The sequence below is a fragment of the Pleurodeles waltl genome, chromosome 5 (assembly GCF_031143425.1).
Source record: "Pleurodeles waltl isolate 20211129_DDA chromosome 5, aPleWal1.hap1.20221129, whole genome shotgun sequence".
Taxonomy (NCBI): Eukaryota; Metazoa; Chordata; class Amphibia; order Caudata; family Salamandridae; genus Pleurodeles; species Pleurodeles waltl.
The window spans coordinates 1,686,083,585-1,686,096,006 of record NC_090444.1 but is presented as its reverse complement, the minus strand read 5'-3'; the positions used below and the strand labels follow the sequence as shown (position 1 = coordinate 1,686,096,006).

The 12,422-nt window shown below is 41.7% G+C and overlaps 1 protein-coding gene across 4 annotated transcripts in view; it reads right to left on the bottom strand.

Annotated features, from left to right (window-relative positions):
* Positions 1 to 12,422, bottom strand: part of KLHL29 (kelch like family member 29) — a 1,044,731-nt gene that overhangs the window by 377,006 nt on the left and 655,303 nt on the right. For all 4 annotated transcript variants that reach the window (XM_069236009.1, XM_069236012.1, XM_069236010.1 and 1 more), the window contains one exon: positions 5,760 to 5,907. In XM_069236009.1, the coding sequence (XP_069092110.1) occupies positions 5,760 to 5,907 (148 nt within the window). The remainder of the gene's footprint in view (positions 1 to 5,759; positions 5,908 to 12,422) is intronic.

Genomic DNA, 12,422 nt, shown 5'->3' with positions numbered 1-12,422 from the left:
CTCTATTTTCAAATATGAGCACCCCGCCTTATTGGAAGATAAGGCCTGCATATGGGTGACTTATTAATATCTAAAAGGAATGTTTAGTCTCACTTGCAGCCTGTACCTCTATACACATGTACCCAAGTGTAACCAGCTCAATGCCCCTTACCCTAGCTGTGTCACAGCACTCGTATCTTAAAAAGTAGCTGTTAGAAACGGGGTCTTTAGTTGGCAGAGGTATTCACTCTTGTCCAAGTACGGACCACAATCCTAGTCAGGGTAAGTCACACACAGTCCAAATTATCCTGTGCTCACCCTCTGGTAGCTTGGCACTGAGCAGTAAGGCTTAACTTAGAAGGTAATGTGTAAAGTATTTGTGCAATAAATCATGCAACAACACAGTGAAAACACCACAAAAATGCACCACATAGGTTTAGAAAAATATAAGATATTTATCTGCGTGAATTAAGGGCAAAACGATCACAATTTGATAAGTACAAGTTGAAATATCACTTTTGTAATGATAAGAAGAGCCTTAAGTTTTTAAAAAGCAACAAGTGTCTCTTGCAAGAACAAAGTACCTGGTATGCATCAAAACTCACAAGCACAGAGACCGCAGAGGACGAGATATGTGGAAAACGAAGGGTGTGCGTTGGATTTCCGGTCGCACATAGAAGATATGTCGATTATTTTCCATGCAGCAAGGACTTTGCGTTGAATTCCGGCACGCAGGCTTGAATCCTCTTTGTGATGTGGGGTCTTTCGACGCCCAGGGACGATGTGTGAAAATCCAGGGCGTGCAGGACGAAGTCACAGGTGCTGCATCGATCTGGTGGGTGACGTGTCAGAGTTTCTGTCGCACTGCAGATGCTGCGTTGATTTCTCCTGCAGGAAGTCAGGCTGTGTCTTTCCGCTCGGAGGTGTGTTGATTCAGTCAGGTGTGCGTTGAAGTTCCGGTCGCAACGCTGCGCTGGCACTGCATAGATCTCCACTCGGGGAGCCAGGCTGCGTCGTTCTGGTGATTCTTTCACCACTAAGCAGGCTGTGCGTCGATTCCAGCAGGCTATGCGTCAATTGTCGCCGCACAAGGAGTTCTTTTGCTGAGGTGAAATCTTTTTGGCCCTGAGACTTCAGGCAACAGGAGGCAAGCTTGATCCAAGCCCTTGGAGAGCACTTCTCAGCAGAGCCAGAGGCCAGCAAGGCTGCAGTGCTTCACAGCAAAGCAGTCCAGGTGAGTCCTTTGGGCAGCCAGGCAGCTCCTCTTGGCAGGTTACAGGGTCTGGTTCTGAGTATCTGTCCCAGGAAGTGTCTAAGTTGGTAAGGTCAGGGACCCATTTTATATACCCAAAAGTGCCTTTGAAGTGGGGGAGACTTCAAAGAGTGGTTTTGAAGTGCACAAAGTCCCATTTCAGTACAATACCTTTCTGCCAGGGTCCCAGTAGGGGGTTTGGCAGTCCACAGTGTGAGGGAAGGCAACTGTCCTTCGAAATGTAAGTGTCAGGCCCTTCACCCTTCCAGCCCAGGAAGACCCATTCAGAATGCAGATGTGTGCAGGTGTGACTGAGCATCATGTGTTTGTGGTTGTCTGGGTGAAATGCACAAGGGAGCTGTCAACCAGCCCAGCCAAGACATGGTTTGGAGACAGGCTGTAAGGCACAGAAGGATTTTAAGTGCAGAGAAATGATCACTTGCTAAAAGTGGCATTTCTAAGTTAGTAATATAAAATCCAACCTCACCAGTCAGCAGGATTTTGTATTACCATTTTGGCCTTACTAAATATGACCTGTCTGCCCCTTTCCGATCCGAATCTACCACTCAAACAGTATATGAGGGTAGCCCTAATGTTAGCCTATGAAAGGAGCAGGCCTCACAGCAGTGGACAATTTAGGAGTTTTTCACTACCAGCACATGTAAAACACATAGGTATATGTCCTGCCTTTTACCTACATAGCACTCTGCCCCGGGGGTTATCCAGGGCCTACCTTAGGGGTGACTTATAGGTAGAAACGGGGAGTTTCAGGCTTGGCAAGTACTTTTAAATGCCAAGTCGAAGTGGCAGAGAAACTGCACACACAGGCCTGGCAATCACAGGCCTGAGACATGGTTAAGGGGCTACTTATGTGGGTGGCACAATCAGTGCTGCAGGCCCACTAGTAGCATTTAATTTACAGGCCCTGGGCACCTGCAGTGCACTTTACTAGGGACTTACAAGTAAATTAAATATGGCAATTGGGTATGAGCCAATGTCACCATGTTTTAAGGGAGAGAGCATATGCACTTTAGCACTGGTTGGCAGTGGTAACGTGCGTAAAGTCCTAAAACCAGCAAAAACTGTGTCAAAAAGTGGAGGGAGGCAGAAAGGTGGGGGTGACCACCCTGAGGCTGTCAGGTCTAACAGTAGCGCACACTAGCAGTAAACACATGAAGTCCAATTTAACATTAAATAACTGGGAATGGTACTCAAGTATGTAAACTCACCCATAATAAAGGTCCCAAACTGGATGACCAAAAAGCAAAACATCTGGACGTACTAAATGGGTGTAACCCATATGCAACAGTGGGATCTACTTGTTCATAGGTGTTTATGGAATAACTGGATCTTTAACACTGGTACCACAACATTATTGAACTATGGGTTCTGAAGCAATAAAGGCCAAGAATTCCGAGATGCTATGTACCAGCAGTTGCATACCCCTGTCAGTGAGAAAAGTATTGCTCCACTCCACTCCATGACCGGGCATATTAGGCTGTAATTTTTACACTGTTTAAGCATTTTCTTTCTAGATCCATTCCCTCAGTTTGACTTGAATGTCATCACGATCCCTGTTGGTATTTGGACAAGTATCAAATGGGTTGTGAGCATCTTTAATTTTTCAGAGTGTCCTAAACGATTCCTAGTGTTGCCATGCTTTGGAGGAGAGTAAAGTATAATCAGTTAATTAATTTACTTACCTTATGTTGTGCCTTGGTATGTTGTTTTCAATAAGAAATTACATTCTGAGCTCACGCATTACTTGCAGCAATGATCATACAGCCACTTCCGACTACGGTTCTTTTTTGAGAATGTTGTGGGCCTAGTGGCAAAACCTAGCACTGTATTCAGTTAAACTGAATTTTAATTCATCCTCAAGCCTAATCAGCCTTAAAGTACTGCAGATAACTAGGACTACTCCAGCATGTATTTATCATACAAATATATAACAATTTGTATTCCTGCCGTAACTAGTTCCCAATACGTTTGAAATGTTATGTGCAGTAGAACAGAAGAATAAAGGATCATAGCAGCAATATATGACATAAGTGCTCAACCACCAAGTTGATCAACCATTTCATCTAACAGGTACACACAGATGATGAGTAAAGGTGGACTGTGAATGGCAAGCCTTACACTAATGGCCACCCTAAGGACAGATCCAACTTCCTTGTCATGAGAGAACAACAACAGATTCATAGATTACACAGTGATGACTCATATCTAAATGATGATAAATCATGGATCTCTTTGTGCCGGATACAAGAGTAAAGTCTGCCAGTTGGCTGCTCTAAAAGGCTCAAAAGATGTGACTCCACCCACAGACATCTGACACTAAGAAGTAACTAAATATACCACAATGTTAGGGATATTCCTGTAGCCTTATAACAAACTGAATACCTCATACCACTGACCTTGTATTAGATTTTTCACCAGACCCTGCCTAATAAACAGTTACTAGTGACCCTGATCACGGCACAGTCTACAATCAGTAAAAGGCATCTTATATTTTTATAAGCACTATAAATGACTTGGGATAAAGTTACTACCATACTGAAAATGTAGATGAGATAAAGAGCCTCACACTAACACACACACACAGACACACATATATATATATATATATATATATATACATATATATATATATATATGAGACACATTAGAATCATGATTGAAAGAGGTAGCCACATGTACTGACATGAGGACATCATGACTGAGTACGCAGGGCTGGTTTCTCTCCACCAACCTTGTGTCCAGACTAATGTATCCTCACTTGGATGGAAGCACAACTGGCTGGTACACAGGTTTTGGAGGTAACAAGCATTAGAGGGTAGAGAACCACCTCCTCAGTCTCCCTTTCAGACTGAAATCACAAATGTTTACCTTTTTATACAGTGTTTGCTTTGGCTGGCCTAACTTCTTGAAAATTCCAAAGGAAGGATACAGCTGGTGTTTGCTCTCTTCGTACAGATGGACAGCAAGGAGAACATTCTCCAATGGCTTCCCCACATCAAGAATTCCCTAACTGTCCTTATATTTGATCTGCTGAGTGATTTTCAATATGACTCTGGGACATGGGTCACTGCTTCTACAAACACTCTGTTTCCAGCTGGGTCCCTTCTTCTATTTCCCTTATTACAGTGTGCCCTTTCTTAATGTCATCCCTTACCAATCGGCCTACGCCATGCCTACCAAGCATTTGGTTAAGCTCTTTCCCCTCTGTAGACTTACTACACAGTTGGAATCACAACACTTTGTCCTCAAGACTCCTCTTTATCCAGGCTTCACTTAAGTTTTGGGTTTTTGTAACTGATAAAGTCTGTCTTTAGCTTCTGGCTCCCGCTCAATATTCTGCTGCCTCTCTCTCTCCAACCCAGCAGCATCTAAACATGGCTATTAAGCCCCAGTACAATGTTGACCAATATTTTTTATGCAGGATGTACAGAGGTTGGAGAAATCCCAGCTGTGGTAGAATGTGCACCCAAAAGCTATTTTCAAATCACCTAGATGTATAAGATGTCTGAGTAATGAATGCAATATGTGCTCGTACAATACTAAACAGTAATATTGATGGCCAAATTTTAGTCTCTCCCATTATTTCAGTTGGGGGGAGGTCAAGACTATAGTAGGTTTGTATGTGGTACACCAATGGTAGACATTTATAGGATTTTAGAACCCGGTTTATAGTAAAGTGATAACAGAACAAACTCAGATTTTTGTAAGTCTGGAAGCAAAACCATTGGTGTAATTTATGTCACTATCTTCCTAGTGGAGTCTTCTACCAATGTAGCTCTTTCTCAAGGAAATTGGGTATTTTTGATTACCACTTATCTCAAAATCAGGTTCTTGGACAGTGTGGCTCCTAGACATCAAATCATAAAATATTGTTTTAATTTTGTTAAGGCACCTGAGCTAATGCAGCAGCTGTTTGTCTAACGCATCTGTTGCAAGAATATGACATTCTAACGTGAATGTCACTTATGAGCTTCTGCCAAATGTTTCAATTTATGATATTCCTCTGGCAAGAGAAGTTAAGTAAATTAATGTATTTAGAAGCCACCGTATTCATTTTGCTTTAAATAAACTTTCTCAGGAGACAAATAAGAAGACTTGAGCTCCCCATTTTAGTTTAGGTGGTAATCTGAGCTATGTTTGTACTGGCAACACTGTGCTTATACTACGTATGCCAGTGATAGCCTACTGATGTACTATCGGTTTACTTCCTCTTCTCCTTAACTCTAGGGATACCTGGTTATAAAAATCTATAAACAATCATAGGTACAAGTGGTTAACCGAAACTAGCTCTAAATATAATCACTGTAAATAAATGGTGTAAATCAGTCAACTAATTAACGGATTTACACTAACATCTGGAACTTGAAAGAGGTTGACTAGTAGTAGTACTTATGCAAGTGCAGACGCAATGTGATCCTGAGCAGTAATTGTGCAGGGTGGAATAAGATAACTATTTGACTTTGAACACATTTCCACTGCAGAAGATACTAGTCTGATTGAGACTTACTTGAGTTTCCATTCTCCCTCATTTGTTTCAGTGGCGGCTCCTCTGTGTCCCAGGGAGTGGACTGATTGACAGGGGTTTGTCCCCACCTCACACTTGTTGCCAGAAGCTGCCCTTTAGATTGTTGCTCCATTTTGGAGAGAATAGGCGTCTGTTGGAAAAAATAATAGAGACATCAGAAAAATAGTTTTTTCTTATATTTCTAACCTTTAGAGCAACTGCTCTATTTCAAGTTCTTAACTCTCAGTATTACTACAGTCAGGTGTGTGAGGATAGCCCTTTGAATTCAATCATCAGACTACAGAAAGGCACCAATGGTGCATTAGTTAATTTGCTACAGCAAGTGGAGTAGTCAATGCTCAGGTTTATTTACCACCTTTCAACACACTGCCCTTTGGTGCATCAGAAATAAAACCGTACAGCATCATCATGACAATTTATAATCATAAATATACCACATACATTTCGAACCAAGAAATTATGACCAATTTGCAAGAACTGATCTTTAGACAATGGCAGATGGATAGGGAGAAGTTGAAACTCGTGCAATTATTAAATTGTGGCCTCAGAATGAAAGACACAAATACCAAAACCAGTGTGGCAGGTGTTGTGACATAGTAATCAGAATGTCTACCTTGTATTAGCAAGGGGTTGCTGGACAATGCTATTACATTTAAAATACAGACACAAACCTGTAATGCTAAATGATATGGTAAAAAGAAGATTTGTCTCCAGGTTACGTGAGAGATGCTTTGACTTATCTAGAGTTATTTCCCTGATCGGACTGTGGAACAGAGGACAATTTCAATATTGATTTGAATCAGAGATGGAGCCTAGGTTGACAATTTTCAAAGGGTTGCCCTTCAGGCAGATGGAATAGCTTAGCCTTCAGCAATCAACCTAGAGGTCCTTGGTGACAGGATTTTGGATCAGAACTATTGTTGCCATTGGACACACATGCAACAAATTCTCCTACTAAACATTCTGAGATCCTTCACCACGCACCCATCATCAGTGATTGTCAGACTAACCCCAGAATAAAATAAGAGTCTTGCAGATTTAGACCAAATTGAAATTATGGGCATTAAAAGAATAGAGGTTTAGAATTTAAATGTAACTGAAATTAATGCAAAAGACAAAAACGGTACCTCTTTCCCTTTTTAAATAAAAGTTGCATTTACATTTTGCAAGATGGAAAATGTATTTTTGAGGGTTTGACTTAGGAGTAATTCAAGTTATCAACCAAAAATAATTCTCCGTGGATGTGAGGCATTTTGTCTGGATGCCAATGGTTATCGGGAAGTATCTAATATCGGTAGTAATATACACTACTGACATACAGGGCTTAAGGTATCCAAATGGATAACTGAGTTACTCACTTGGAACACTTGACTCTCTGACTAGCTGGATCAAGAAGTCAAGGCTGAATCACAGAAGCAGAGTTAGTTTTGGAATTCTATATATACAGGTGTACAAAGAATATGTCTTGATCTACATATAGGAGACGCAGGACAGTTACATGATGATCAACCACACAGCCAGAAGATTTGTTCACCTTCTTCTACTAGTAGGCAATCCCAAATATGTTTGTGTTGCTAAGTCTGCAAAGCACTATACTGAGTGCAACAACAGGTCCTTAAGAAAATGTTATTCTCCAAAGGATCTATCTGTAGTCAAAGACCGAAACATCTCCTTTCCAACCAACTTTGCCAGCATAGCCGAGGAGGACTACCATGCAAGACACTGCAGTCATGGACCTTTTTCTCTCCCCTATCTTGGAGGCAATCTACTTCTAACTTAATCCAAGGTGAAACCCTCAAACCATCACTGTGCCTTTGTTAGACACCCTAAAGCAGGTCTGGAAAGTATAGTCCTAAACTAGTTTACCTCATACCTAACAAACCGCTCTCAAATTGTTAAAATTTGAAAAACAGTCTCAAAGCCAGTTAGCCTGCAGCAAGGGGTCCTCTAATGTTTGATTCTTTCTCCCACTTTCTTTAACCTCTTTCTTGAACCCCTTTGTACGATCCTTGGGAACTCATGTCCTCTTCCACCTCTACACAGACAACACTCAAATCTACTTGAATGTCTCATCCCCAGATGACTTTCCCCCTCATATCCAGCACCCAGTAAAGAAGAGAAAAATGGATTGCGAACAACCACCTCCCCTAAACACAGCAAAAGCAGAACTTCTTCTTATCTCTCTGAAGATAACAAACCAATCATTTGAAGACTGAGTGAAACTCCTTCCTTACTTGTAGGTATGTCCATCCATCCATCATTCACAATGCTAAATAATTTGTTTGATCCTCAAAAGTCATCTTGACCTCCAGAGCCATATCACATCCATGGCTAAGATTATCCGGTTCTACCTAAGGCTGCTATGAAGAATCAGCCACATCATCCTAGTGCAGGACCTAAAATCAGTTGTCCATGTGCCCAATCTCTCCAGACTCGACTACAAAATCGCACTTCAAACAGGCATCCCCCAAAGTCAGTTAGGACCACTCACAGTTAACCTTCATGCTGCAGCCCACTTTGTGACCTATTCTACGCTCCCTTCAGTGACTTCCATAAAGGCGAGAGCACAAGCATAAATCAATTCACTCTTCTTCAACCTCTTACCTAAGTGAGGAACTAAAAATTTCAGGCACCAACTGGGACTCCAGAAGCACTCAATCCCTTCTTCTGGGACCCCGACATTCAATTAAGAGCTTTGCATGAACCAATCTTTCTCTGGAAGCCTCACAAGAATTTGGAACTCCCTCCCGTCGAACCACTGTCTGATGTCATGTCATTACAACGTATGAAATTACTTTAAAGATCTTCTCTTTGAACAACACTTAGGCTAAAAACTCCTACCACCTTAAACTGCCAAAATTCCACCTTCCAAAATTGAACTGTGAGAACAGCCACAAAACAACTATGGTTTTAGAGTATCAAAGAAATAGTTCAGAATCGAATTGCAGATTAAAGAGACTACCAAGCTCTGGTGGAATCAAATATCACAAACCTGAACTGAGTTTAATGGGAAACCAGTCACTGCCCCACCTGGTCTCCAAAGCCTTCACAAACAAAGTGCTGGAATTGAGTATCTAGCAACTTCAGTAGTGACCTGCTGGCTACCTACCAAATGGTTTGTCTTGAAAATAGTGGTTCAAAATACACGATTTCATGTGGTGGGGCTGGAACATCCTGTGGATTCATCAGCTTTCAGCAGCAAACAAGCATTTGAGATTTTTAGAGTAAAGGTCACACTTTAAACTTGTCATATTTCTAGACCCACAAAAGGTAGAAGATGGCTTAAATTGTTTCTGAACAACCCCAAGCAACCAATCACTTGGCAAGGACCCAGCTTGAAAGGGGAAATAATTGTATTCCTCTCACATTGAAAAACAGGTGTATGGGCTCCCAGAAATCAAGGAATGATGGTGATAAGGGCAAAGCAGACTTGCCGCACCGTCAGTCTTTGCACGCATGCAGTAGTCCTTAACCTTTTGCAATGAAGATATATTTAGGTGGGATCTGGCCTGCTGAGCTTCCAAGGTTGTCATGGCTCCTGAGTGACTCACGTCTTCAAGACCTCTTTTAAACTCAAGTTATCTGGGCTTTACTACTTGTCCTCCCCTAAAGAATGGTCAGACAGACTGCTTGCATTATAAAGTAGAAACTGAAACTTCCTATTCTTAGGAACAGCTCACAGTAGCAGGATTTCTTTCTGCAATCCTGGGGTTGCTCTCACTCTTGGCAAAAGCAGCAACTTTCAAAAATCTGTTCCTGGGTAGGAATTCCTCTGTGCTGGTGAAAAATAGATTTTTCTCCAATCCAGAAGAATACAACCAGTCGGTTCAGAATTTATCTTTAAGTGGAGACACTGTTGAAAAGCCAGTACCAATCACGGACAGCCTTAGTGCTGGTGTTGTCCGGTGCCCCAACCTTTGTTGGAGCCCCCAATGACCTCCTCCATTAACTACCCAACTAGCACCCTCCAACAGTATCCCTCATTTCTCCATAGCCCTTCCCACACATGCATTTCATTTACTTTATAGTGCTACTCAGTGTAGTGTGCCAGAACACTTTATACACACACACACACACACACACACATTACAGAGAGACAATGCATACCATGATTGTTTAAATGAATCTACAGAAAATGTTACCTAAGAAAATGAGGATTACAAGGTGTGGGAATCACGTCATCCATACTAGTAGGCACTATATGTTAAGAGTGCTTGGTCTGGAGAAGCACAAACCCTGGATTTAAATGTGTTGGTTTTACTAATAAGAATGTATTTCTATCCAAACTAACCTTTTCAGCAATATTAGGGTAAAAATAAAAGATCAGGGGAAACAGAACGTTCTAACCTGTAACAAGCAGTTTGCATGCAGATTTTTGATGATCGTTCACCGTGCTATATTAGGATTGTAATTTATGACCTGCAAATAAGAAAAGGATCTCTATGACAAAAGTAGTAATCCACTGAGCTATCCACATAAAATACAGGTCTGTAAGCTGCATGGTACAGTTCTTTGCAGCAGGCATATTTACCCTTCACACTACTTTATGATGAGCCGGAAACTGCCACTAGGCAAAACTCAATCTCTCTCCAGCAAGAACATTAATCACCAGAGTTATTTTGACATTTTTATTGTTGTCTCTAAAACTGATGGCCACCCAAGGAACTCTGTAGTACCTGCATTAAACCCATTAATAATTTCTAAACACAGCACTCCTCCTGCCCCCAGCTCAGCGCCAGGTACGGCTGTACTGTTTGCACCACCCTGAAGCTGGCTCTGGTACCAATCAAACTGCATGTAAGATGCAAATCTCAGCGAAACACAACAGATGGAATAGTCACCAGTTGTTTTCCAAGGCTTTCAGGAGCTGAATTTGTATTTGCATTTTGGGAATGGAAGGCACCAAATGCACAAGCAAAATGTTGGTGGTAGACTGCGGTTCAGTGGAGAGTGCACCATTTCTGGACAGTCCTTGTACAAAACAACTGGCGGAGGCCAGAAATAACAAAAGGATGTGAACTGTAAAACACTGATCAGGCACCCAGAGTGTGGTAAGATTATTTGTGTGTATATCTGCAGGAATATCTGTCATGTAGTAGTACAGGGTATGATGTTTGTGTTCAGAAACGGCTTTGCACTGAATGTATACTGCAGCCAGGCACAATAGAGACGTAAAACGGGTATGGAGTCTATCAGAGTTCCCATAGCAGCCACATGAACTATTCATGCAAAAGAATTAAATTCAGACTGCACGTGATCCCCCGCATGTAAGTCTAGAACACTCGCACTACGCTATGAAGCTGTACAGAAAACATAAGGGCAACAGTTTGGGGACGGCAGGGGTATTACCTGTTGAGGTTCAGTCCATAAGGATGCAGGTAACACCACCCGAGTCCCATAATAGAACACTAGCTGCTGTAAACCAACAGTCTCCTCAAAATCTGACACCTCCTTTGGGCTTGCAGATGTCAGGCCTAGTGGGGGAAACCAAAGGATCAGCCAGAAGAGCAGAATGCCACAGGCAGGGCCGGCTTTAGCAGTGGTGGAGCCTTGTGCGACACTCTTTGTTGGCAGCCCCCCCCCACCCAAACCATGACTACCTCCTTGGATTCCCTCACTACCACCCGGCAAACAAGCCCCTGATCTCTCCATAGCCCCCTTTCACATGCATTCATTTGTTTTAAAGCGCTTGTAAAGGCTGGCTCTACTAATCCACTCAGCTATCCACATAAAATATAATACTGTTCTTTTGCAGCAGGCGCATCAGCCCTCCACTCTACATTATGGCCAGTCAAAAGTGCCCTAGTCAACACTCCCATCTCTCTCCCTAGCAGGAATATTAATCACTAGAGGTTAATTGCTTCCTGAAGGCTAGACGCACAAGGGACTTTTCAGCAGGTGCTTTTAAATCACAAGTTTCATAAGTTATTGCAAAAAAAGACAGTGCCTCCTCCCCCCTCCACCCCTCCATCTAGGTCAGCACCCGGTGCGGCCGCACCGCCCGAAAGCCGACCATGAAAATTATGATCCGTGCTACTGCACAAAAGCACTGACCACCACAAACAAAATATAGAGAGAAATAGCACACCTTAAAATGTGGAGCTAAACAGGAACCACGTAGCAAACTATTATTCTTTCCTCAGGAAGAAGTAAACTAACTAAATAAAAGAGGAATGAGAAAATACACAGCGTTTCGGATATCACTACTTTTGGAATGTTATCCAAAGTATTAAGATCCTGAGTTTTGAAAGAAATAAAGTTCTGTTCCGTAATGCAGTTTCTCCTGTTTCAATAACTGAAGTCTGGGTACTGAGACGAAGACCATTTTGTTAGAAAAATGGTCGAATAATAGGAATCAAGAAACAGAGCAAATTAAACTCTCCGTTTTTATTTTATATACCAACAAAACCTAAAAAAAAGCACTGCAACATAAAATTGTTAATTTTAATTTTGCTAATGAACTGGTTGATGACAGAAGAATCAACCAAGATAAAAAAAAATTGCTTTGTTCACAAATATGCCAGTAAAAACTTGCTAACTTTTTCGAGTTTCTTAAAGACATTATTTAGTTATTGATCACATGGAAAATGTATAACAGTTGTATATATACTTCACATTGATCTTTACTGCACTGCAGCGAGTGAC